Source organism: Scyliorhinus torazame, chromosome 5 (assembly GCF_047496885.1).
Source record: "Scyliorhinus torazame isolate Kashiwa2021f chromosome 5, sScyTor2.1, whole genome shotgun sequence".
Lineage (NCBI taxonomy): Eukaryota > Metazoa > Chordata > Chondrichthyes > Carcharhiniformes > Scyliorhinidae > Scyliorhinus > Scyliorhinus torazame.
In genome coordinates, this window is record NC_092711.1 from 84,196,811 (window position 1) to 84,224,086 (window position 27,276).

Genomic DNA, 27,276 nt, shown 5'->3' on the forward strand with positions numbered 1-27,276 from the left:
AGCCGGCGCTCTCACTCACTCCGCATGCGCGCGGCCGCGTACTTCGTCCACCCGGGCCTGTCCCGGGGAAAAGCCCGGGCAGCTTTCGTCGCTTCAACTGCCGTATCCGAACTTCATTTTGGGGGCTTTGTGCCTACACGGAACGTTTATGAAGCCTCCCGACCCATCCACGGACTCTATCCGTCCCTCATGACTCACCGAGCGGGATCTGACCGGCGAAGGATTTCCACCCGACCGCCCGAATCCTGAACTGTCATCGGCACTGCGCATGCTCCAACTCACGTGGGTGACACCGGGGCTCAGCCCCGCCCCTCATTCACTCCGATTCGTTGGAGAACCAGCCGTTCCGCTTGGTTCTACAGTCACGTCCCTCTCTTCCTATTGGACCAGAAATTCCGTCAATCACTCCCAGGGCATCGTGAGCTGGAGCATGCGCAGTGCCGATGCTGGACTCGGCCAGGAGGTTTTACTGAAACCCGGTGGAGACTCCAAACACCAATAAGAAGTTTCCGGCCCCGGGTTTGCATCGAGCGGCGGGACAGCTGCGGCCTGCTCCCGGTGACAGGCCTGAGTTAACGGCCGCCGTCTTTATAGAGGCTGCAAACCCACACGGGGCAAAACATCAGAGATAGAGTTTGTTGTGAAACCAATGGGATATTGTAAAACAGGAGGTCAGGGTTACAGTCAACAACAACAACTTCTATTTATATAACACCTTTAACATCATAAATCATCCCAGTCAACTTCACAGGAACATTTTAAAACCAAGTGAGACACCCAGACACAAAAGGTGACCAAAGACTTGGTCAAAGAGGTGAGTTTTAAAGAGTCTGAAAGGAGGTGAGTGAGGTGGAAACGGGGAGGTTTAGGGAGGGAATTCAGTGCTTGGGGCCGAGGGAACTTAAAACCATGGCGGAGTAATTGGAATCGGGAGTGTACAAGAGTCCAGGATCAGAGCTGTGCAGATATCCCCGGGGACTATGGGGCTGGAGGAGATTGCAGAGACGGGGAGAGATGAGTCCATGGAGGGATTTGAAAATAAGGGTGAGAAATGACTAGGAGCGAATGCAAGTGTCGGAGCACCGAGATCATATGGGAAAGGAACTTGCTGTGAATTAAGATATGGGGAGCAGACGTTTGGATGGCTTTAGGTTTCCAGAGGTAGAATGTGGGAGAGCAGCCAGGTGTGTGATGGAATTGTCAAATCGGGATGTGACGATGGCATGACCGAGGTTTCAGCCCCAGGCACACAGACACAGGAGAGAGGCCAGATAATGTAACGTAATTGGAAACAGGCGGTCTTAATGATAGTACAGACATGTGTCCAAAGATGTACAGATTAGGTGGATTGGCCATGCTCAATTGCCTTAGTGTTCAAAAAGGTTATGTGGGGTTACGGGGATAGGGTGGGGATGTGGACTTAGGGAGGGTGCTCTTTCCAAGGTCCGATGCAGCTCAATGGGCCGAATGGCCTCCTTCTGCACTGTAAATTCCATGAGGTCAGAAGCTCATATTGGGATCAAATGTGAAACCAAGTTTACAAAGAGACTGGCGAAGTCTCAGACTGTTGCCAGGGAGAGGGATAGAGTCGGTATGTCAGGAATGGAGGTTGGAGCAGGGAGCGAACAGTGGATTCAGTCTTCTCCATATTTGATTGAAGTTATTTAGTAAACTGGAAGAGAACCACTGGACACTGCATGGACACTGAGTCTGATATCCGGTATAACTTAGTTTGAGAGGGAGAGGTAGAACGAAGGAACCCTGGAAGCTTTGGAGAAACGCCCTTCGCGATTGCTCATTAAATCTCCACCCAGTCAGTTCTGGACACAAGGTTAACATCTGCTATTCTGTCTGCTCAGTCAGGATGATTCAGATTAATGTCTGTCGCAAGTCATGAATGAAGTGAAGTATAAAGCATATTCTTACCTCTAATTATATAACTTTGGTAAAAAGATACAGAAATAATGATCTAATACTTTATTTGGATTTCAGCCCCAGGGAGGAGGGAGAGTGTGTGGGACGGGAATTTACAGCTTTGGGGAAAAAAGAGAGAAAAAAATGTTCCGCAGAAACTGGAATTGTCTGTTCTGAATTTCTATCCTGTACTGATAGTGTGGCCTTTGCAAAGTCCTTTTCCAGGGCATTAGGAGAGGATTTTCAGACAGGAAAGAAACCAAATATCACATTAAGATCCGACAGTGTCACTTAATTGATCAGGACTTGAATATCCTTAGACTATGAATTTGGAATGAAAAATATTTGTTCTGTTTGTGAGAAAATATTTCAAACATCAGTGTGACTGGAAAAGCACCGAGACACACACGCACCCGAGTGAGTGTGTTCCAGTGAACTGACTGTGGAAAGAGCTTTAACCAGTTACAGCCTGGAGAAACACCACACCATTCACTAAGGGGAGAAACCATACACGTGTTCTGTGTGAGGACCAAGCTTCACTTGATTGTCTAAAGAGGAAATGCACAAAGACACTGACTCCATGGAGATACTGTGGAAATGTGGAGATCTGGCAACCTCTGCAAGACGTGCCAGATCATCAACATGGGTACCATCATTACACACGGGAACACCACCCACCAGGTACGTGGTACATACTCGTGCGACTCGGCACCAGTCTTGCTGGCCTTGTTCTGCATCACAAACCAGCTGTCTATCCCACTGAGCTAAACCATCGCGCGACAATTGCCAGGCAGGAATGTTCCCTTCCAGTCGGCAAATACTTAAGCAGCAAAGGGCATTGAGCCTCTGATCTTCGGGTAAGCGTTCTTTAAGGCAGCCTTCAAGACGCATGGTAATGCAGAATCGCTGAGCAGAAACTGATAGCCAAGTTCCACACATATGACTACGGCCTCAACCGGGACCTTGGATTCATGTCGCCTTACATTCACCCCCCACCATCTGGCCTGGACGTACAAAATCCTACCAACTGTCCTGGCTTGAGACGATTCACACCTCTTTAACCTGTGATTATCCCTCTCTCCAGTCACATCGTCTGGACCTGTAAAGACTTAATTACCTGCAAAGACTCGCATTCAAAGTACCATCTCACATCATTGAATTTTTCTATATATATGTTTGTGGAACCCACCTCTTCATTTACCTGTGGAAGGAGCTGCACTCCAAAAGCTAGTGATTTGAAACAAACCTGTTGGACTTTAATCTGATGTTATAAGACTTCTTACTGTGCCCACCCCGGCATCGCCACATCATAAATGGGACGCATTTAGGGTGTCACGTGGCACAGTGGTTAGCATTGCAGCCTACGGCGCTGAGGACCTGGGTTCGAATCCCGGCCCTGGGTCACTGTCCGTGTGGAGTTTGCACATTCTCCCCGTGTCTGCGTGCGTTTCACCCCCACAACCCAAAGATGTGCAAGTTAGGTGGGTTGGCGACGCTAAATTGCCCCCCCCCCCAAAAAAAAAAATGGGAAGCATTTAATGCTTCTGACAGTTTTGAACCAGGCACCTTTTGCACGTTAGGCGAATGTGATAACTGCTACACTACAGAAACAGCTGGCAGCACAGTACCCAGTGGCCCTGTGCAACGTTCAACTGCACAGTCTTGCTGCAGATTTCAATGGTTCGGCTGGGAGGCCAGGTCACTGATTACATGAAGACAGCTGTTTCTTTAAAACAGATGTCTCAACTTGTAAGACCATAAGATATGGAACTTATCTTGAACTTTAGCATTTGTTCAGCAAATATCTAATGGAACAATGCTCTCTGTTCAATCATTAATGCATCATTCTTATCTTCCCACAGAAAATTTCCATCAATTTTACTCGATATCTGTTTCATTCTTCAATATTGAACATCAGGATATTTATTTGTCATATATGACTTCATTTTGAATTCAATAGCTCTCGAGTCTTCACTCTGAATAACTCTGAAATATACACCATTGAATTGCAAACATGACTGACCAAGAAAAGAAAGCGTTTCACTGGGTAATACAAATCCCACGAATCTTTGTTCAGTTTGACCTCAGACAGCTTTTGAACAAAGTCAGATATAGTTAAATGGAAGTGAATTGAGAATTATGTGTTGCTTCTATTTGACCCCTCTGTGTTTTGGTATGAAACATTTTGCAGCTAAATACTGTTCATGTATAAGAAAGGAGGGGTGACAGCAAATCCGCACTGAGCCTGGATTTCCTCGTCTCCCTGAGTGACCTTTCCTGTATCTCTACCTTGAAGGCCGAATTTTTTGAAAAAATGGTTCAGTTAAATCTCTGCTATTTCCTCCAGTTCAGTTCTGTCTATATGAGCACACATTACCATTCAATATGTTTTGGATGGTGATTAAAATATTAATCTGCATCGACAAAGCCATTAAGTTCTTTTGTGAACTGAGCAAACTGCCAAGATCTGCACTTTGTTTTTTCATGTATGGAACAATCTGTCTGGACTGTACGCAGAACAATACTTTTCACTGTACCTCGGTACACGTGATAATAAATCAAATCCAATCAAAGAGACAGTTTCTTCAGATTGAACAATGAGCCTTCTTAAAATATATTCACTCATGGGAGGTGGGGATCATTGGCTGGTCCAGCATTTACTGCTCATTCCAATTGCACTTGAACTGCATGTCCTGTGAGGCTATTTCAGGGGGCACGTTCAAGTCAACCACAACATTGCTGTGGGTCTGGAGTCACGTGTAGGCCAGGCCACGTAAGGAGAGCAGATTTCTTAAAGGACATGAGTGAACCAGATGGGTTTTTACAACAATCCACAATGTCATCATTAGACTTTTAATTTGAGACTTTTATTCAGTTTCAATATCTATCACAGGCAGATTCAATCCCAGATCCCCAGAGCATTAACCTAGGTCTCCGGTTTACTAGCCCAGTAACAATACCATTATGTCACTACCTAGCCCACATAGTCTTGGCAGCATATGATGTCTCGTAACGTCTCAAAATTATAAAGCAATTTATTTCTTCAAAGTTTGTGGAAACATTTTGGTTGAAAATGTTATCTTTGAAAATAAAGATCTAGTCTTTACAATATAAATTACCGAATACACCAATTCACTAATGATAATCAATGTTCACTACTGAATAATCATTAATTTTATTATTGTTTTTTGCTATGATATCCATATATAGTTAATATAGAAAAGGTACAGAAGGTGAAATGGCTGCAAGAGGCACATGTTAGAGGTATAAAAGGGCTTCCTTGACCTTGTTACGAATGATGTGGATCTCCGGTTATGCGTTCTCCAAGGCGGCCTTCAGGATGCGCGACAACGCAGAATCGCCGAGCAGAAGCTTATAGCCAAGTTCCGCACACATGAGTGCGGCCTCAACCGGGACCTAGGATTCATGTCGCATTACATTCAACCCCACCATCTGGCCTGCAAAATCCTACCAACTGTCCTGGCTTGACACAATTCACACCTCTTTAACCTGGGGTTACCCCATCTCTGGATCTGTAAAGATTTATTCACCTGCTAATGCTCGCATTCCAAGCATTGTCTGGCATCTTTGAATCTGTCTATATATATGTTTCTGGAACATTCCTCTTCATTCACCTGAGGAAGGAGCTGCGCTCCGAAAGCTAGTGACATCGACACAAACCTGTTGGACTTTAACCTGGTGTTGTAAGACTTCTTACTTGTTACTAATGACAGTGAATACACTATCAAAATAACAATTTTAGGAGTAAATGTGATTACACATGTGTACTTACAGCTTCCTACATTACAACAGTGAATATGATTGAAAAGTACTCCATTGGCTTTAAAACACTTTGGGAGGTCCAGTGGTTGTGAGAGGTTTTACAGAAATGTACATGTGTTCTAATTATTCACTAATTAGGATATATTACACTCCGTGTCCCCACCAGAATCATCGATAAAGGTTCAGTCTTAATTTTGTGAAATAACAACATCAATGACACCATTTTGAATACTCTGTGAAACTCCAGACACACCATATGCACAATTATTTGTTGTAAAATACAGCGAGTTGTTGTGATTTGGAATACACTGTCCATAAATGGTGCTGGAATCTTATTGGACTGTAACTTCCAAAAGGAAATTTGATGCATTCTGAAAAAGAAAACAAAATAGTCGAACTCTGGGATTAAATGGGTCGCTGTACAAAGAGCTGGCACGGGAAAAATGGGCCAAATAGACGCCTCTGTGCTCTGGGAGCCTTGTGTACATGTAAAGGGAGTGGTAACAACCTGGAACCTAATGCCTATGAGGGTAGGAGATGCAGAGATGACGGAAGGATTTCAATAGGAAATTAGACAGGCATTGAGAGAAATGGACAGACTGGCTTCCTCCACAGGGAGCCGACACGGTCCCAAAGGGCTGAATGGCCCCATTCCCCACCCTCCAGATGCTGTGATCTCAGGAGAGAAATTCAGCTGCTCCAGTCACTCCAACTAACTGGAGTCCCTCATCTCTGGTGACATTCTTGTAAATGTCCTCTCACCCTCTCTAAGAACTTCACATCTTTCCTAAAGTGTGGGGCCCATATATAGGGTTCCATTCTAGAGGGATAGAATTGAAAAGCACGGAGGAAATGTCCAACTTGTTCAGAATCAGGTTTAGACTACACTGGGAGCTCTGTCAGCATTGATGATCTCCATTTAGAAAAAGGAAATAGAGGCACAGGAGAAGGTGCAAGAAAGATTCATAATGTACAGAACTGAGAACATTTAGCACTCAGGAAAGGCTGGGGCTGCTTTTTTCTGGAAAAGAGAAGACTGATGGGTGACCTGATGGAAGTCTTGAAATGAAAAGAAAATCGCTAATTGTCACAAGTAGGCTTCAAATGAAGTTATTGTGAAAAGCCCCTCGTCGCCACATTCCGGCGCCTGTTCAGGGAGGCTGGTATGGGAATTGAAACGGACTGCTGGCCTGCTTTAAAGCCAGCGATTTAGCCCTGTGCCAAACCAGCCCCAGGATGTCAGATTAGTCTTTCAGATTAAGTGGATTAAGTCAGATCAGTGGAATTTCAGATTTCGAAGTCTTTCAGATTCTGAAGGGATTCAATAATCCAATAGGAATTTCAATAGAAACCTCTTTACCCAGCGAGTGGTGAGAATGTGGAACTTGTTACCACAGCGAGTGGTTGAGGTGAACAGCATGAATCCATTGAACGTAAAACGAGATACATACATGAGGGGAAAAGGAATAGGAAATGCTGATGGGCGGCGGCGGGGGGAGGAGGGGGGGAGGAGCGATATAGAGGGCGGGTGGAGGATCATGTGGAGCATAAATACTGACACAGACCATGGCTAACCTCAGCCGGTATGGGAATTTAACCTGTGCTGTTGGTGTCACTCAGCACGAACCAGCCAACTGAGCTAACTGATCCCCGTGTAAATCTGTAATAATTCCTTAAATATAAGTGATTGCCTGTCTCCCACCATACTATTTAATGTAGTTTCCCAGTGCATCTCAGATAACTTGCCCCTCATACCCTAATAATGTTCTTCTGTGAGAAGCACTAAGATAAATTAAACAAAAGAACCATGTAACCACCACAGCCCATCTTCATGGCAATGTGGCATGATTTTGGGGGTTTTCAAACAGAAATGGTAATGAAACATCTAATAACCTCCAAACACACTTTCACTCTTTGACCCTTGTGAAATGTGAAACCAGATATTCGCAAAAAGGCTCAGAGAGAATCAGACCATTGGAGACGAAGCCATGAGACCGGCCAGTCCAGCAGAAAGAAACCCTCTGACCATTCCCATTGACCAACAGAATGAACAAAATGCAGTCCTGGATGTAATTGAGAACAGAAACAATAACAGCAGACTCTAATCCCTGTAATCAGTTGTGAACATGTTGGTGTCTCAGGAAGTGCGATGAATTACAAAATCCCTTCGCACATTGAGATAAGGTGAACGGCCTCTCCCCAGTATGAACACCCTGGTGTGACTGCAGACGGCATAACCGAGTGAATCACGCAAATAGAGGTAAACATCTTTGAGTTATGGGGGTGACACCCACGCAGACACTTGGAGTACGTGGCTCCACACGGGCAGTGACCTGGGGCAGGATTGAACACTGGTCCTCAGCTCCGTGAGATCGCAGTGCTAACCACTGTGTCACCTAACGATTTAGGAGGGAACAAAATGCAATATCTCCAAATTTGCAGATGACACAAGTTGCTTGGGAGGGTGAGCTGTGAGGAGGTTGTAGAGATCCTTCAGTGTGATTTGGAAAAGTTGAGTGAGTGAGCAAATGAATGGCAGATACAGTATAATTTGGAGAAATACAAGGTTATCCAGTTTGGTAGCAAAACGAGAAGGCAGGCTATTATCTGAATTGTCATAAAGTAGGAGAGGGAAATATGTAACGAGATCTGGGTATCCTCGTACACGTCACTGAAGGAAAGCATGCAGCTACAGCAGGTGGTAAAGAAGGTAAACGATATGCTAGCCTTCATTGCGAACGGATTTGAGTACAGCAGCAGGAATATCTTGCTGTCATTATACAGGGCCTTGGCGATGCCATACCTGGAATATTGTACACAGTATTGGTCTCCTTATCTGAGGAAGGATGTTCTTGCTCTAGAGAGAGTGCAGCGAAGGTTTACCAGACTGATTCCTGGGATGGTGGGCTGACGTATGAGAGATTAAATCAGTTAGGATTGTATTTACTGGAGTTCAGAAGAATGGGAGGGGACCTCATAGAAATCTATAATATTCGAACAGGGCTCAACAGGGTAGATGCAGGAAAGATTTTCCCGGTGGTAGGAGTGTACAGAACCAGAGGTCGCAGTCTGAGGATACGGGGTAGACCATTTAGGACAGAGATAAGTAATTTCATCAGAGTGGTGAGCTTGTGGAATTTGTTACCACAGGAAATAGTTGAGGCCAATACATTGTATGTTTTCAGGAAACAGTTAGATATAGCACTTGGGCAAAGGGAATCAAAGGATATAGAGGGGAAATCGGGATTAAGCTATTGAGTTGGATGATAAGCCATGATCATAATGAATCGCAGAGCAGGCGCAAAAGGCTAAATGGTCTCATCCTGCTCCTATTTTCTATGTAATCCCTTCCCACACTGAGAGCAGGTGAATGGCCTCTCCCCAGTGTGAACTCGCTGGTGTGTCTGCAGGATAAGCTGGCACCCCTGATGATGGAGATATTTGAGGAGGCGATAGGGAAGGGGGTGTTACCACAAACTTTGGGGCAGGCATCGGTTTCCCTGTTGCTTAAAAAGATAAGGGTCCGACGGAGTGTGGGTTGTTTAGGCCCATATCACTTTTAAACATGAACGCAAAGGTATTAGCGAAGATACTGGCAGGTAGGCAGGAGGAGTGCCTCCTGAAGGTGATAGGTGAAGATCAGACGGGGTTTGTGTGAGGGAGGCAGCTCTTTTCAAATATTAAGAGGGTGCAACAGGTGATTAAGAAGGCAAATGGAATTTTGTCCTTCATTGCTAGAGGGATGGAGTTTAAGACTAGGGAGGTTCTGCTGCAATTGTATAAGGTGTTAGTGAGGCCACACCTGGAGTATTGTGTTCCGTTTTGGTCTCCTTACTTGAGAAAGGACGTACTGGCACTGGAGGGTGTGCAGAGGAGATTCACTAGGTTAATCCCAGAACTGAAGGGGTTGGATTACGAGGAGAGGTTGAATAGACTGGGATTGTACTCGTTGGAATTTAGAAGGATGAGGGGGGATCTTATAGAAACATATAAGATTATGAAGGGAATAGATAGGATAGATGCGGGCAGGTTGTTTCCACTGGTGGGTGAAAGCAGAACTAGGGGGCATACCCTCAAAATAAGGGGAAGTAGATTTAGGACTGAGTTTAGGAGGAACTTCTTCACCCAAAGGGTTGTGAATCTATGGAATTCCTTGCCCAGTGAAGCAGTAGAGGTCCTTTCAATGTTTTTAAGATAAAGATAGATAGTTTTTTGAATAATAAAGGGATTAAGGGTTACGGTGTTCGGGCCGGAAAATGGAGCTGAGTCCACAAAAGATCAGCCATGATCTCATTGAATGGTAGAGCAGGCTCGAGGGGTCAGATGGCCTACTCCTGCTCCTAGTTCTTATGTATTGAACGTGGTTATGGCACCGGCGGAGGGGAAGGAAACAGAGGTGGTTGTGGCAGTGAACGCCGAGAAAGCATTTGACCAAGTAGAATGGGGGCACTTAGAACATAGAACATAGAAAATACAGCACAGAACAGGCCCTTCGGCCCACGATCTTGTGCCGAACCTTTGTCCTAGATTAATCATAGATTATTATTGAATTTACAGTGCAGAAGGAGGCCCTTTGAGTCTGCACCGGCTTGATAGCAGCTCTGGAGCGGTTTGGGATTGGTCCACGATTTGTGGATTGGGTTAAGCTACTGTATGAGGAGCCGAGGCCAGTGTCCGCACAAAAAACATCAGCTCGAGAGACTTTTCTCTCCACTGTAGGACTAGGCAGGGATGTCCTATGTCCCCGCTGCTGTTTGCACTGTCGCGATTGAGCCGTTAGCCATCGCGTTAAGAGGTTTGGGGGTATGGAAAGGGATAGTGCCGTGGGGGGGGGAGGGGGGCGGTGAATAAGGTATAGGGTGCCTTGTATGCCAATGACTTGTTATTATATGTGTCAGAACCGAGTGTGTGTGTCAAGAGGGGGAATATTGGAGCTGCTTCGGGTGTTTGGGTCTTTCTCGGGGTACAAATTAAATCTAGACAAGAGTGAGTATTTTGCGGTGTTTCGGCCGGGGTGTGGGCAGGGGTGGGGGGGCCTGCCATTCCGTAGGGCAGGGGTTCTCTTTCGATATCTGGGTGTGCAGGTTGCTCGGGATTGGAGGGGGGGGGGGTGTTCACTGGAGGGTCGGTTAAAATGAACATGTTGCCGCGATTTCTATTTATTTTCCAATGCCTGCTGATTTTCCTGCCAGAAGCATTTTTGGGAGAGTTTTAAGGAATAATTTCCTACAAGTGGAAACATCTTCTTCATGTCCACTCTACCCAGGTCCCGCAATATTCTGTAAGTTTTAATCAGATACCCCCCATATCCTTCTAAACTCTGAGTACAGACCCAGAGTCCTCAACCGTTCCTCATACGACAAGCTCTTCATTCCAGGGATTATTCTTGTAAACCTCCTCTGGACCTTTTCCAAGGCCAACACATCCTTCTTAGATACGGGGACCAAAACTGCTCATAATACTCCAAATGGGGTCTGATCAGAGCCTTATATAGCCTCAGAATTACATCCCTGGTCTTGTATTCTAGCCCTCTCGACATGAATACATTGCATTTGCCTTCCTAACTGCCAACTGAACCTGCACGTTAACCTTTTAAAAACAATTCATTTTTTCCAATTAAGGGGAAGTTTAGCGTGGCCAATCCATCTACACTGCACATCTTTGGGTTGTGGGGGCGAAACCCACGCAAACACGGGGAGAATGTGCAAACTCCACACGGACAGTGACCCAGAGCCGGGATCGAACCTGGGACCTCGACGCCGTGAGGCTGCAGTGCACCGGCACGTTAACCTGAAGAGAATCTTGAACAAGGACTCCCAAGTCCCTTTGTGCTTGTGATTTCCTCAGCATTTCCCCATTTAGAAAATAGTCTATGCCTCCATTTCTCCTTCCAAAGTGCATAACCTCACACTTTTCCACATTGTATTCCACCTGCCACTTCTTTGCCCAGTCTCCTAGCCTTGCTCAGCATTGCCTCTTTTTCTAATCACATTAAATGAATGCCCTCTGTTTATAACCTTGCCCTAAATATGACTTGCTAGATCAAACGTCTATTTCAGATCCTTAGTTTTAATGTGGTCAAGTGTCTTTCCATTTGAGAACTGTTCAATAAAGTTATTAGAATTATTTGTAGCTGGGGCAGCACGTGGAGCAGTGGTCAGCACTGGGACTACAGCACTGAGGACCCAGTTTGAATCCCAGCCCTGCGTCATTGTCCGTGTGGAGTTTGCACATTCTCCCCATGTCTGTAGCGGTTTCACCCCCACAACCCAAAGATGTGCAGGTTAGGTGGATTGGTCAGGCTACATGCCCTTGAATTGGAAAAAATAATAATAATAATTGGGTACTTTGAATTTTTTTTTTAAAAGGATTATTTGTAGCTTCCCCACCAAACAGTTTTTTCCATTATCCTGAAGTGACCTTATTTTTATCAGGAGTTAATTGAAGTGTGTTCCTAACCTCTCATTATCTAAAGTTCCATTCACCACTTTTCTGTCCACCTGACCCAGTCCGTGGCTTTCTCCCTCATTGTCTAAAACACATGAGCAACTTTTGTATAATCCTGGTGCATACATTTAAGTCTAAATCATTGATATATACCGGAAACTGTGGAGCCCCACTGGAACGGACGTCCAGGCATCATTCAGTTCTGGATGTGACTAACAGCAGCAACAACAGCTGAATCCAAACCCTGCTGTTGCCTGTGAACTTGCTGATGTCTGTACAGTTTGTTTGACTGAGTGAATTGCCTTCCACACACGGAGCAGTTGAACAGCCTCTCCCAGTACCGCTCCCATGTGTAGGCCACATGGTAGCAAAGTGGTTAGCACTGTTGCTTCAAAGCTCCAGGGTCCCAGAATTCCCAGCTTGGCTTACTATCTGTGCAGAGTTTGCACGTTCTCCCCATGTCTGCGTGGGTTTCCTCCGGGTGCTCCAGTTTCCTCCCACAAGTGTAAAAATGTGGAGATCAGGTGGATTGGCCATGCTAAATTGCTCTTTGTGTCCAAAAAGGTTAGGTCGGGTTATGGGTTCGGTTGGAGGTATGGGCTTAAGTAAGGTGCTCTTTGCAAGGGCTGGTGCACTCGATGGGCTGAATGCCCTCCTTCTGCACTGTAAATTCTATGATTCTGTTTCAGTGAACTCGCTGGTGTTTCAGCAGATCCTGTTCACTTTTAAATCTTTTTTCACAGTCAGAACATTTAAAAGGTTTCTGGTCAGTGTGAACAAGTCGGTGTGTCATCAGGTGGGATGACTGAGTGAATTTCTTGTCACACACGGGGCAAGAGTACGGTCTCTGCCCAGTGTGAACTCGTTGGTGTTGCTGAAGCTGGGATGAACAAATGAATCCCTTCTCACACACGGAGCAGGTGAACAGCCTCTCCCCAGTGTGAGTGCGTTGATGGATCAGTAAATTCATTTTACTTTTAAAGCTCTTCTCACAGTCAGCACATTTAAAACGTCGCTGATCAGTATGAACAAGTTGGTGTCTCAGGAGGCGTGATGATTGAGTGAATCCCTTCCCACACACAGAGCAGGTGAATGGCTTCTCTCCAGTGTGATGGCGTTGGTGTGTCAGTAAATCCTTTCTGCTTTTAAAGCTCTTTTCACAGTCAGCACATTTGAACGGTCTCTGGTCGGAATGGACCTGATGGTGAGCCCGGAGGTTTGACGAAGCATTAAATCGCTTCCCACATTCCAAACAGGTGAATGGCCTCTCCCCAGTGTGAGTGTGTTGATGTGTCAGTAAATGCTTTCTGCGTTTAAAGCTCTTTCCACAGTCAGCACATTTAAACGGTCTCTGATCAGTATGAACAAGTTGGTGTGTCAGGAGATATGATGACCGAGTGAATCCCTTCCCACACACGGAGCAGGTGAATGGCCTTTCCCCAGTGTGAATACGTTGATGAGTTTCCAATTCAGACGGGTAATTGAATCCCATCCCACAGTCCCCACATTTCCACGGTTTCTCCATGGTTATCGACAAGTTATCATGTGTAGGTGGGATGCAGATTTGAGGTCAATATCAGATCAGCTGTGATGTTATTAAACATTAATCAGCTCACAGGGCTGAATGTCCTATTGCTGCTTCTTGATTCCTCTGGTCCGAATGTCCTTGTGTCTCTCCAGCTTGGATCATCATTTTGTACAGTGTGTGCAGGAGGGTTTCCTGAAACAATATGTTGACAGGCCAACAAGAGGCGAGGCCACGTTGGATTTGGTTTTGGGTAATGAACCAGGCCAGGTGTTGGATTTGGAGGTAGGAGAGCACTTTGGGGACAGTGACCACAATTCGGTGACGTTTACGTTAATGATGGAAAGGGATAAGTATACACCGCAGGGCAAGAGTTATAGCTGGGGGAAGGGCAATTATGATGCCATTAGACGTGACTTGGGGGGGATAAGGTGGAGAAGTAGGCTGCAAGTGTTGGGCACACTGGATAAGTGGGGCTTGTTCAAGGATCAGCTACTGCGTGTTCTTGATAAGTATGTACCGGTCAGACAGGGAGGAAGGCGTCGAGCAAGGGAACCGTGGTTTACCAGGGAAGTGGAATCTCTTGTTAAGAGGAAGAAGGAGGCCTATGTGAAGATGAAGTGTGAAGTTTCGGTTGGGGCGATGGATAGTTACAAGGTAGCGAGGAAGGATCTAAAGAGAGAGCTAAGACGAGCAAGGAGGGGACATGAGAAGTATTTGGCAGGAAGGATCAAGGAAAACCCAAAAGCTTTCTACAGGTATGTCAGGAATAAGCGAATGACTAGGGAAAGAGTAGGACCAGTCAAGGACAGGGATGGGAAATTGTGTGTGGAGTCTGAAGAGATAGGCGAGATACTAAATGAATATTTTTCGTCAGTATTCACTCAGGAAAAAGATAATGTTGTGGAGGAGAATGCTGAGCCCCAGGCTAATAGAATAGATGGCATTGAGGTACGTAGGGAAGAGGTGTTGGCAATTCTGGACAGGCTGAAAATAGATAAGTCCCCGGGACCTGATGGGATTTATCCTAGGATTCTATGGGAGGCCAGGGAAGAGATTGCTGGACCTTTGGCTTTGATTTTTATGTCATCATTGGCTACAGGAATAGTGCCATAGGACTGGAGGACAGCAAATGTGGTCCCTTTGTTCAAAAAGGGGAGCAGAGACAACCCCGGCAACTATAGACCGGTGAGCCTCACGTCTGTAGTGGGTAAAGTCTTGGAGGGGATTATAAGGGACAAGATTTATAATCATCTAGATAGGAATGATATGATCAGGGATAGTCAGCATGGCTTTGTGAAGGGTAGGTCATGCCTCACAAACCTTATTGAGTTCTTTGAGAAGGTGACTGAACAGGTAGACGAGGGTAGAGCAGTTGATGTGGTGTATATGGATTTCAGCAAAGCGTTTGATAAGGTTCCCCACGGTAGGCTATTGCAAAAAATACGGAGGCTGGGGATTAAGGGTGATTTAGAGATGTGGATCAGAAATTGGCTAGCTGAAAGAAGACAGAGGGTGGTGGTTGATGGGAAATGTTCAGAATGGAGTACAGTCACAAGTGGAGTACCACAAGGATCTGTTCTGGGGCCGTTGCTGTTTGTCATTTTTATCAATGACCTAGAGGAAGGCACAGAAGGGTGGGTGAGTAAATTTGCAGACGATACTAAAGTCGGTGGTGTTGTCGATAGTGTGGAAGGATGTAGCAGGTTACAGAGGGATATAGATAAGCTGCAGAGCTGGGCTGAGAGGTGGCAAATGGAGTTTAATGTAGAGAAGTGTGAGGTGATTCACTTTGGAAGGAATAACAGGAATGCGGAATATTTGGCTAATGGTAAAGTTCTTGAAAGTGTGGCTGAGCAGAGGGATCTAGGTGTCCATGTACATAGATCCCTGAAAGTTGCCACCCAGGTTGATAGGGTTGTGAAGAAGGCCTATGGAGTGTTGGCCTTTATTGGTAGAGGGATTGAGTTCCGGAGTCGGGAGGTCATGTTGCAGCTGTACAGAACTCTGGTCCGGCCGCATTTGGAGTATTGCGTACAGTTCTGGTCACCGCATTATAGGAAGGACGTGGAGGCTTTGGAGCGGGTGCAGAGGAGATTTACCAGGATGTTGCCTGGTATGGAGGGAAAATCTTATGAGGAAAGGCTGACGGACTTGAGGTTGTTTTCGTTGGAGAGAAGAAGGTTAAGAGGAGACTTAATAGAGGCATACAAAATGATCAGGGGGTTGGATAGGGTGGACAGTGAGAGCCTTCTCCCGCGGATGGATATGGCTGGCACGAGGGGACATAACTTTAAACTGAGGGGTAATAGATATAGGACAGAGGTCAGAGGTAGGTTCTTTACGCAAAGAGTGGTGAGGCCGTGGAATGCCCTACCTGCTACAGTAGTGAACTCGCCAACATTGAGGGCATTTAAAAGTTTATTGGATAAACATATGGATGATAATGGCATAGTGTAGGTTGGATGGCTTTTGTTTCGGTGCAACATCGTGGGCCGAAGGGCCTGTACTGCGCTGTATTGTTCTATGTTCTATGTTCTATCAGTTAAAGCCAGAGTACGGTGTCTCCCTGATGTAAATGCTGCAATTTAATTTCATGCTGTGTGATTGATTAAAACTCAGTTCCAGCTAACTGTGGAAAATGACTTAGATGTCTGTGTCTCGGTGCTTTTCCCAATCACAGTGATTTTTGAAATTTTTCGAAAAGACGAAACGGACAAACATTTCTCCTTCCACGTTGAAAGGCCGGTCCTGATGAATCAAGTGTCTCTGTCAGATCTCGACATGATGTTTGCATCTGCAAATATTCTGTAAAAGGAGATTACATTGAATTACTGTGAATGTATAAGACACAAACAGGCCATTCTGTCACAGATTCTGCTGCTGTCCATACTCGGCACACATCTCCGACTGTCACACCTATCAAATCTCAGCCTTTCAGCTGATTTTCGATTCCATTTTCTCTCATGTGTTTGTCCCGTTTCCTTTTGAAAACATCTCAGCACTTTCCTCAACTCCTTTGCATGGTAATGAGTTGCACATTCTGAACCTGTGATAAATAATTTTGTCTGTATTGTTCCCTTGGATTTATTCATAACTATCTTATATTTATGACTTGTTGTTTATTGATGGTCACTCTCTCACATCGCCCCTCTCCATTTAATCTTTCCTGAGAGCTGTAATCTCTCATGTTACAAAAGTCATCACTGTCAATGCAGGAGAGAATTCGCAAAAAGACAAACCTTTTTGTTGGGTTCAGTTTGTTGTGTGCAAATTCTCCAATTCTAACCCCCTGTGAAAGGAGTTTACAAAAGCCATCACTGTCAATCCAGGATAGAAATTTTGAACAGGCAATTCTAGTTTCTCTGGAACATTTTTTCCTCTCTCGTTCCTCCAAAGCTGTAAATCCCCGTCTCACACACTGTCCCTCCTCCCTGGGCTGAAATCCAAACCCATCTCACCATTTCTTTCCTCCACTCCCAGCTTTCTCCCTCCGTCTCCTCTGCCTGAGTTCAGTTCTCGAGCTCCTGTCTGCAGACTGACAATAAAATCAATGGGTCTTATTGGGGGTTTGGGGCCTCCAGCGGGTGTTTGTGAATCCTCCCGGCCCACCTGCCAGGGTTTCCTTCCTTGCCAGAGATCAGAGTCCTCATTGATTTGAGTGCAAAGTGTAAGCTCTTATTTATTATCCCCCCTCCCCCATCCTCTGATGTGAACCATCCTCCAGTGGCTGAAGCAGGATGGTGCCCGTTAACCTGGGACTGTTCCCGGGAGGGAGCGAGAAGCCCCGCAGCTGCAAACCAGGGGGCGGGGCTGGAAGACCAAAAAAGAGCGGCTGGTCCTCCAGCCAATCAGAGTGAATGGGAGGCGCAGCAAAGCCGGGGCTCTCGCTCCCTCTGCATACGCCCGGCCACCCGGGCCTGTCTCGGGGAAAAGTCCGAGCAGCTTTTGCCGGTTCAACTGCTGTATCCGAGCTTTGTATTCGGGGCTTGGGGCCTGCACACGGTTTTTATGAAGCCGCCGGCTCCATCCTTCCCTCATGACTTACCTGGCGGTATCAAATCGACGGGCAATCTCCGAACAAGCACCTCAACAGGAGCTACTCCAGGCACTGCGCATGCTCCAGATTGCCGTGTCCGGGGAGTGATTGACGGCAGCTCCGGGCCATTTGGAATAGGGGCGGGATTTGAGGTCCGAGCGGGAGCGGCTGGTCCTCCAACCAATCAGAGTGAATGAAGGGCGGGGCTCAGCCCTGATCTCCCTCATTGGCTGAAACTCTGCATCATTTTGAAAGCTGATTTGTCTCAACTCCAGGAGAAAACTGGACCTTTCTGTTTGTGGCTTTAAACAGATGAGGGGAAAATGAAGGGATCGAAAGCAGCAGATCCTTCATGTTGTTCCAGGAAAGTGGGGCCTGTGGAATGTCAAGTTTTACACAGCGGGTTTCGCGCTGGGTAAAGAATCTGCAAATACGAGAATAAACAATGAATGGTAGGACCCTAGGAAGTGCAGAGGATCAGAGGGACCTTGGTAGGCATATCCATAGGTCCCTGAAGACAGGAGGCCAGGTAGCCTGGGGTTGTTTTCCTTGGAGCAGAGAAGGCTGAGGGGGACTTGATTGAGGTATATAAAATTATTGAGTGAATTAGTGGTGAATAGATGGGACGAACAGGAAGGAACCTTTCCCCTGAGTGGAAGGGTCAGTAACCAGTGGGCCGGGAAAGGAAACTTTCCCCTTAGTTAATGGAGGGGTCAATAAGAAGGGGCACAGATTTCGGGTACTGACAGGAGGTTTATAGGAGATGCGAGGAAAAACGTCTTCACCCAGAGGGTGGTGGGAATCTGGAACCCACTGCCTGAAAGTGTGGGAGAGACGGGAACCTTCACAACATTTAAGAAGGATTTCGATGACCATTTGAAATGCCGTAGCATGGAAGGCTACGGGCTGAGTGCTGGAAAATGGGATTAGAGTAAATAGGTGCTTGATGTGGACACACATGGAGGCCCATACCGGCCTCCCGAACAGGCACCAGAATGTGGCGACCAGGGGCTTTTCACAGTAACTTCATTGAAGCCTACTTGTGACAATAAGCGATTATTATTATATTAGTGTAATGGGTTAAAGCGCGTCTTTCACTCCTGGAAAAACTTTCTGACTCTAATCGTACCATTCAAATCACTCAATGGAATTGTCAGGAACCACACTGGAAAGGAAGGTTGCTGACACCTAATGGTAAGCAGCACGCACACCAGCAGCAAAACACATAACTTTGGTCAGACAAGATTTTACCATTTTTAATTCATACTGACTATTCATTGTTATGTTTATCTTTTGCAGATTTTAAAAATTCTCTCCTTTACTCAGGATTCGATTATTTACAAATGTGAAGCTAATTATTTTGTCATTCCCTGCACATGTTCACGGTAGGACAGTAGTTAGCACTGATGCTTCACAGCGCCAGGGTCCCAGGTTCGATTCCCAGCTTGAGTCACTGTCTGTGTGGAGTCTGCACGTTCTCCCCGTGTCTGCGTGTGTTTCCTCTGGGTGCCCCGGTTTCTTCCCACATGTCCTGAAAGACATGCTGTTAGGTGAATTGGATATTCTGAATTCTTCCTCTGCGTACCCAAACTAGGGGTTTTTCACAGTAAGTTAATTGCAGTGTTAATATAAGCCTACTTGTGGCAATAAAGCTTATTATTATTAAGTTGGTGTGCATCTTTGATCTTTTGAGGGAGTGTGTTGAGGACATCGATAAATCTTTTCTGCTGACCTCCTGAGGGTCTGCTACCGTGACTAAGTACTGAATAGAGAAGTGTGCACTTGGGAGTCTGGTGTCAGACACAGAAACAACGGGTGCGATTCTCCGCTCCCGCGACTAAGTGCCCACGCCGTCGTGAACGCTGTTGAGGTTCACGACGGCGCGAAACGGCACCAATCTCGACAGATTCAGGACCCGAAAATGGGCTAGGATCGGGTCCGCGAGAAACTCGGGGGACGTGTCGTGAAAGCACCGTCATCAGCACGCGCCGGGCGCCACGTCATCTGCCGCGTAACTGCCATCACTCACGCATGCGCGGGTTGCCATGCTCCCCGAGGCTCCCCGCAAGAAGATGTCGGATGTATCTTGCGGGGCGTGGAGGAAAGGAGGTCCTCCTTCAGAGAGGCTGGCCCGCCAATCGGTGGGCACCGATTCGCGGGCCAGACCCCTTTTGAGTCCTACCCCGGTGAAAGAACCCCCCCTCGCAGGCCGCCCCCCCTCCCCCCCCAGTGTTCCCGTGCTGTTCCCGCCGGCAGCAACCAGGTGTGGATGGCGCCGGCGGGAAGCCGTCGTTTTGGGCAGGCCGCTCAACCCATCCGGGCCGGAGAATAGCGGGTGTAGCGGAGAATCGCCATTTTGGGTGTCCCGGGCGATTCTCCGGCCTGCGCCACGCAGAACTCGACAGGGCCATTCTCGCCGCTTGGGTGAATCACGGGAGGGCGTCGGACCGGCGTCGCGGGGAAAAATGGGGCGCCAGGTGATTCTCCCAACCGGCGTGGGAGCGGAGAATCGCGCCCACCATGTCCCACCCAGCAGAGCTGGCTCTGACTGATTAGCATCTTGATGATAGCAATGTTGACTTGGGAGATGATCGTGGGCCACCTTATACTGTCAACCATGAAATTTTATTCAGTCTTCTCCTCAAATGTGGCTGCTCTCGCAAACTTGTCACCATCCTTCACCTACTCTATAACGATGTGGAAACCATGATCCTCATCAACAGAAACACCCCAGACCCTTACTCAGTGAAAACTGGGATCTGAGAAGGTTGTGTCACTGCACCAACTTCCTTCCCCATTTTCCTCTCTGCACCTCACCTCCAGTAAATTACCCATGGCTGCGCAGATAATCTCCAGAACAGACGGGAAACTTACACCACCCTCAAAACCAAACCAGAATCACTCCAACCTCAGACATTAAGCTCCAGTTTGCAGATGTCTGATCTGTTTGTTAAATCCATCCATCTCCCTTGATTCCACAACCCTTCATACTCTCACCTCACAAACTTCTATCAATCTCAGTTTTTATATTTTCTATTGACAGAATCTGAACAGAATTCCAGATTTCACTATATTTTCTGTGAAGTGATTTCTGACTTTGCTCCTGAACAGCCCAGTCTCAGTTAAACAAATAAATATCACTGATTTGGACATTTAAATGGTGACAATAGCTTTACTCTTAACTGGTTATGTAAAAGAATTTCAAAAACATAATAATTTGAGTAAAACGCTGCGGACGCTGGAAATGTGAAGTGAAAACAGAAAGTTGTGGAAATCCTCAGCAGGTTTGGCAGCTTCTGTGGAGAGAGAAAGAGAGTTAAAATTTCCAATGCAATCTGATTCTTCTTCAGAACTGAGTGTTTGCATCATTGTGATTTCATTTGACAAACGTAATGAATGTGAACTTTGTGGTTCTTACAGATATCTGGCTGTAAATCTTATTTCAGACCTTCTTCACAATGAGTGAAGCTCATTGTTCATTCCTTCACTAAAGACTCGGATATAAAATCACCGCACAAGATGGCGATGACCGCAGGTTGCCCGGGTGACCCGGGGGGCTGCCACTGGGGAGGAAGCCCCGCCCACTCCATCTTACCTCACAAAGATGGCCGCCTCGCACTCCGCTCCCTGAACAAAAGCCCCGCCTTCCTCTCCCAAAATGGCAGCAAGCAGTGCGCAAGTGCAATGTGGGTGTATGCTCTGAGCATGCTCAGTGTCAGTCATGGTGAGAGAGTGAGGAGGAGCGGACAGTTCGGGAGGAGATTGTGGGCACAGGGTAGGAATAGAAACCGCGGCTGTACTGGAAACTTTATCAACTTCTGGCTGAGGCCCCGAATAAGAGACCGCAGGCCCCGTGTTTACCGTGGTGACAGGCCCGGGGGCAGGGGGTGGGGGGGCAGCAAACCCTTCACAATTATTGTCAGTTCCCTGGTTTGTAGGGTATTAGAAAGGGAGGTTTTAGAGACAGGTAACTTGAAATGAAAATGAATGAGAATCACTTATTGTCACAAGTAGGCTTCAAATGAAAAAAACAGACTCCTCGAGTGAGAGTGTTCCAGTGAACTGACTGTGGGAATAACTTTAACCAGTTACACAGCCTGATAAAAACATCACACCATTCACAGCAGGGAGACACCGTGCACGTGTTCTGTGTGTGGACGAGGGTTCAACTGATCATCCAACCTGGAGAGACACAAGGACATCGGCACCATGGAGGAAGTGTGGAAATGTGAGGACTGTGGTAAACGATTCAGATGTTCATCTCAGCTGGAAAATCATCGACGCAGTCACAATGGGGAGAAGCCAATCATCTGCTCTGTGTGTGGGATGGGATTCAGTCGGTCAGCCAGCCTCATGTCACACCAGCAAATTCCCACTGAGGAGAGGCCGTTCAGCTGCACTCACTGTGAAAAGAGGTTCAGGCAATTATCTTTTTAAAAATAAATTTAGAGTATCCAATTATTATTTATTTCCAATTAAGGGGCAATTTATAGTGGCCAATCCACCTAACCTGCATATCATTGGGTTGTGGGGTGTAACCCATGCAGACATGGGGATAATGATCCCTCTCTGCCTCTTCATTGAGGCGTTGGAAATCAAAAGTAATAATAATAATCTTTATTATTGTCACAAGTAGGCTTACATTAACACTGCAGTGAACAGGGGTGGAGTAAATTCAGAGACAGGCATGGCAGCACCCAGTTATTAGCCTTGACCAGAACATCAGCTTTTTCAGCATTGTTTCTCCAGAGTTATTAAAGTTCCCGATTGTCGCACAGGAATGAAACACAGGTTGAGGTGCTGATGGAGATCCTGGTGCATCCTCAGCCACCAATAGTAATTATATAAAATCGAGGTGTTGAAATATCTGAAGGTATGATCGATAAGTTTGCAGATGGAAAATTGTTGGTGTGGTAACTCGCGAGGACACAAGCTTTAAATTACGGGATGATACAGATGGGCTGGTCATATGGGCAGAACAGTGGCAAATGGAATTTAACCAGGAAAAGTGGCAGCTCTTGTACAGTCAGTACAGACATGGTGTGCCGAGTTACACTGAACATTCAGTATCACGAGAAAGAGGGAAGAAGATAGAGGAATTACTGATTCTGGGATTGAACCCAGGAACAGTTTGCATCTTCTGGGGAGGAGAGAGGAAGAACCCATTGGGGAAAAAACCTTAAGTTTTGCATTCTTCCACAGGAGAGCAGCATTTAATCATTTTGAGAAATGGAGAATAGCAGAATTCTCATTGACAATTCGTTTGATTATTTTTATCAATTGGTAACCAAGTTATTGTGTATTAACTGTTTGCGGTTTCAATGGTGCGGCTATTACCCAACATTCCCTGCGGCTGTGAATGTGCCCTGTTCACTGCACAGGAACCCAGTGCGCAGACGCAAGGGCTATGTTTGGAGCATGCGCAGTATCACTATGCTCGGAGGTCTGCGAGCACGGCTGTTTCGGGCGGTGAGGCGGAGGGAGGAATGGAGCCGGGACTGGCAACCAGGGGAGAGAATGTTTGGAACTTCTATCCTGGACTCGAAGAGTGATGGATTTTGGAAACTCCTTTTACCGGGGGTTAGGAGAGGATTTACACCCGGCAAACTCCAACCAAGATAAATGTTCTCTGATCTTAATTTCTAACCTCGACTAACATTTCTGACCATTGTAATTTCCTTTTACAGCTGCTTCCAAAGCTTCTGATATCTTTCCAGCTGAAGGTTGGAGCAGGAGATTTTAAACTTGAAAACACTGAAATTGTGACACAGGTGAGTATTATTATTATTTTCTATCATAAATTTAGAGAGCCCAATTATTTGATTCCAAATTAAGGGGCACTTTAGCGTGGCCGGTCCGAAGCTGGCACTCCCAGTGCAGACATTGGTGTTGTGAGGTTGTTGCCATGGTGCTGCTGCTCTCTCTCTCTCTCTGTTGTTGCTGCTCTCTCTCTCTCTGTTGTTGCTGCTCTCTCTCTCTCTCTCTCTCTCTGTTGCTACTCTCTCTCTGTTGTTGCTGCTCTCTCTCTCTCTGTTGCTGCTGCTCTCTCTCTCTCTGTTGCTGCTCTCTCTCTCTCTGTTGTTGCTGCTCTCTCTCTCTGTTGTTGCTGCTCTCTCTCTCTGTTGCTGCTGCTCTCTCTCTCTCGCTGCTCTCTCTCTCGCTGTTGTTGCTGCTCTCTCTCTCGCTGTTGTTGCTGCTCTCTCTCTCTCTGTTGCTGCTGCTACTCTCTCTCTCTGTTGCTACTCTCTCTCTCTGTTGCTGCTGCTCTCTCTCTCTGTTGCTGCTCTCTCTCTCTCTCTGTTGTTGCTGCTCTCTCTCTGCTGTTGCTGCTGTTCTCTCTCTCTGTTGTTGCTGCTCTCTCTCTCTCTCTGTTGTTGCTGCTCTCTCTCTGCTGTTGCTGCTCTCTCTCTGTTGCTGCTGTTCTCTCTCTCTCGCTGTTGCTGCTCTCTCTGTTGCTGCTGCTCTCGCTGCTGTTGCTGCTGCTCTCGCTTCTGTTGCTGCTGCTCTCTCTCTGTTGCTGCTGCTCTCTCTCTGTTGCTGCTGCTCTCTCTCTGTTGCTGCTGCTCTCTCTCTGTTGCTGCTGCTCTCTCTCTGTTGCTGCTGCTCTCTCTCTGTTGCTGCTGCTCTCTCTCTGTTGCTGCTGCTCTCTCTCTGTTGCTGCTGCTCTCTCTCTGTTGCTGCTGCTCTCTCTCTCTCTCTCTCGCTGTTGCTGCTCTCTCTCTCTCTGTTGCTGCTGCTCTCTCTCTCTCTCTGTTGCTGCTGCTCTCTCTCTCTCTCTGTTGCTGCTGCTCTCTCTGCTGTTGCTGCTCTCTCTGCTGTTGCTGCTCTCTCGCTCTCTCTGCTGTTACTGCTCTCTCTCTCTCTCTCTGTCGCTGCTGCTCTCTATGTTGCTCTTGCTGCTCTCTATCTCTCTGTTGCTGCTGCTCTCTCTCTGTTGCTGCTGCTCTCTCTCTGTTGCTGCTGCTCTCTCTGTGTTGCTGCTGCTCTCTCTCTGTGTTGCTGCTGCTCTCTCTCTGTGTTGCTGCTGCTCTCTCTCTGCTGTTGCTGCTGCTCTCTCTCTGCTGTTGCTGCTGCTCTCTCTCTGCTGTTGCTGCTGCTCTCTCTCTGCTGTTGCTGCTGCTCTCTCTCTGCTGTTGCTGCTGCTCTCTCTCTGCTGTTGCTGCTGCTCTCTCTCTGCTGTTGCTGCTGCTCTCTCCCTCTCTATGTTGCTCTTGCTGCTCTCTCTCTGTTGCTGCTGCTCTCTCTCTGTTGCTGCTGCTCTCTCTCTGTTGCTGCTGCTCTCTCTCTGTTGCTGCTGCTCTCTCTCTGTGTTGCTGCTGCTCTCTCTCTGTGTTGCTGCTGCTCTCTCTCTGTGTTGCTGCTGCTCTCTCTCTGCTGTTGCTGCTGCTCTCTCCCTCTATGTTGCTCTTGCTGCTCTCTCTCTCGCTGCTCTCTCTGTGTTGCTGCTGCTCTCTCTCTCTGTTGCTGCTGCTCTCTCCCTCTCTATGTTGCTCTTGCTGCTCTCTCTCTGTTGCTGCTGCTCTCTCTCTGTTGCTGCTGCTCTCTCTCTGTTGCTGCTGCTCTCTCTCTGTTGCTGCTGCTCTCTCTCTGTGTTGCTGCTGCTCTCTCTCTGTGTTGCTGCTGCTCTCTCTCTGTGTTGCTGCTGCTCTCTCTCTGTGTTGCTGCTGCTCTCTCTCTGTGTTGCTGCTGCTCTCTCTCTGTGTTGCTGCTGCTCTCTCTCTGCTGTTGCTGCTGCTCTCTCCCTCTATGTTGCTCTTGCTGCTCTCTCTCTCGCTGCTCTCTCTGTGTTGCTGCTGCTCTCTCTCTCTGTTGCTGCTGCTGCTCTCTCTCTGCTGTTGCTGCTCTCTCTCTCTCTCTGCTGTTGCTGCTCTCTCTCTCTCTCTGTTGTTGCTGCTCTCTCTCTCTCTGTTGCTGCTGCTGCTCTCTCTCTCTCGGCTGTTGCTGCTCTCTCTCTCTCTCTCTGTTGCTGCTCTCTCTCTCTATGTTGTCGCGCTCTCTCTGTTGCTCTTGCTGTTACTCAAGTTTGCTGCCTGTTTCCAGTGCTGGTTGCTGCTGAGCTGCCTGGAGGAAGGAGAGGGGAGTAACGGAAGGAGAGGTGAGGGAAGGAAGGAGAGAAGGACAACAACAAGGAGGCGACTTCAAAACAAGATGGGAGTAAAGCCCTTTGGACTACTTGTTTGCTGGGCCTCTCCCAGGCTGAGAGCCGGGAGAGGCCTTATTCAATCTGGTGTGCTTGTTCCGGGACAGGGGGATCGGGAGGACAGTGTGTTTTGTGAGCCCCCTCCAGCAGGGAGGAGGTTGATTCCATTGGCTGGTCGTTCCAGGGTGGGCTGTATTTTTGCTGAGCCATACTTGGGCCGAAGACCGTTCGAACCAGCGCCAAGTACATCGGTGTGGTCGACCTAGGGTAGGTGCAAGGACTGTGTTTTTTCCTGGGCCCCCTCCCAGCCTTCACTCCCCAATCCACCCACCCTCCAGCTTCACCGGAGCCTCAGGAGACCCCCACCTCAGACATCCTTCAAACTCTGGTGCCCCACCCTCCTGTGTCACTATCCTCCAACGGTGCCCCTTGCTCTCTCTTCTTCCCTTGCCTCGTTCCTTCCGTATCACTTCCTAGGATGAGAGTACATCATTCCACCTTGCTCTTCCCCTAACACCCCCCTCCACCCCCGTTCTAGTTCTCCTCAAATTCGAACATGAAAAAGGCCACTTTGGAGTGGGTGTGGCACTTGCCCTGATGGCCACTCTACCTACACCAGTGGCAGGGCCGTAAGCGGTGCCCCTCCTTGGGGGCGGGGGAGAGAAGCATCATGACACGCCTCCCCCGGTGTGGAGAGTGGCGTCCCGACCTCTGGCCCTCAAAATTACATCACACTCCCGGGCGAAAACCGAGAAATCAAAGTATATTTCGACCACCGAGCAGTCACAGCCTCCCCGAGCTCGACACCTTGGGGACGGGTGTGAGCGAGACCACCGAGGGCTTGTTCCACCCGGTGCAATTTTCACCCCAGAGGCGTCCCTTTACACAACGGCAGAGGGTTCCGGCTGCTCCCTGACCTCAGGATCATTGGGCGGTGGTGGCGAGGTGCCCCCCCCCCCCCCCCCCCCCCCCAGTTACCGAAGCAGCTTTCCAGCAGCATTAGAATATTATCTATGGAATGTAACAAGAAATTCGGAAAAGAAGCTTGTAGATTAGAAATAGCTGGGTTAATCAGAAATCAGATTGTGTGATGTCAATAAGGATATTCCCTCTTGAAGGTGGGAAGATCTGTAAGAAATCACTATCTTGTAACCCAATAAAATCTTCAGAAATGTATTTATTATCGGAATAGCTGTGTGTGTGTCTCTCTTGCTTCGGAATAAAGATTCTTGGCTTGACAAACACAGGAAAATGTATTCCAATATTACCTCATACGGATGGACACGGTAGTTAGGGAACTGAATTTATCGGGGTAACTGAAGACAATGACTTTGGCCTCAACAATTTTTAATCCAAATTTCTGCTCGTCCAGTACTGGATGTGGGATAAGCAGTTTGATCATTTAGGAGGAATGGAGAGGGATGGTGG

The 27,276-nt window shown here is 47.3% G+C and overlaps 1 protein-coding gene and 2 long non-coding RNA genes across 7 annotated transcripts in view; 1 reads left to right on the top strand and 2 right to left on the bottom strand.

Annotated features, from left to right (window-relative positions):
• Positions 1-283, bottom strand: part of LOC140418728 (uncharacterized) — a 28,224-nt gene extending 27,941 nt beyond the window's left edge. For 4 of the 5 annotated variants that reach the window (XR_011945303.1, XR_011945302.1, XM_072502323.1 and 1 more), the window contains exon 1: positions 199-283. Coding sequence is in view for 1 of the 5 variants with exons in the window: in XM_072502321.1 (XP_072358422.1) it covers positions 199-257 (59 nt within the window). In the remaining 4 variants the exon portion in view is untranslated. The remainder of the gene's footprint in view (positions 1-198) is intronic. The other variant, XM_072502321.1, reaches the window with a different exon arrangement.
• LOC140418736 (uncharacterized) lies at positions 36-26,809 on the top strand. The gene is made up of 3 exons (XR_011945307.1): positions 36-814; positions 23,396-23,479; positions 25,749-26,809. It is a non-coding gene; the product is annotated as an uncharacterized lncRNA (long non-coding RNA).
• Positions 3,822-13,978, bottom strand: LOC140418739 (uncharacterized). Its single transcript, XR_011945312.1, has 2 exons — positions 11,488-13,978; positions 3,822-11,286 (listed from the first exon to the last, which is right to left on the bottom strand). It is a non-coding gene; the product is annotated as an uncharacterized lncRNA (long non-coding RNA).
• Positions 26,810-27,276: the final 467 nt, after the last annotated feature.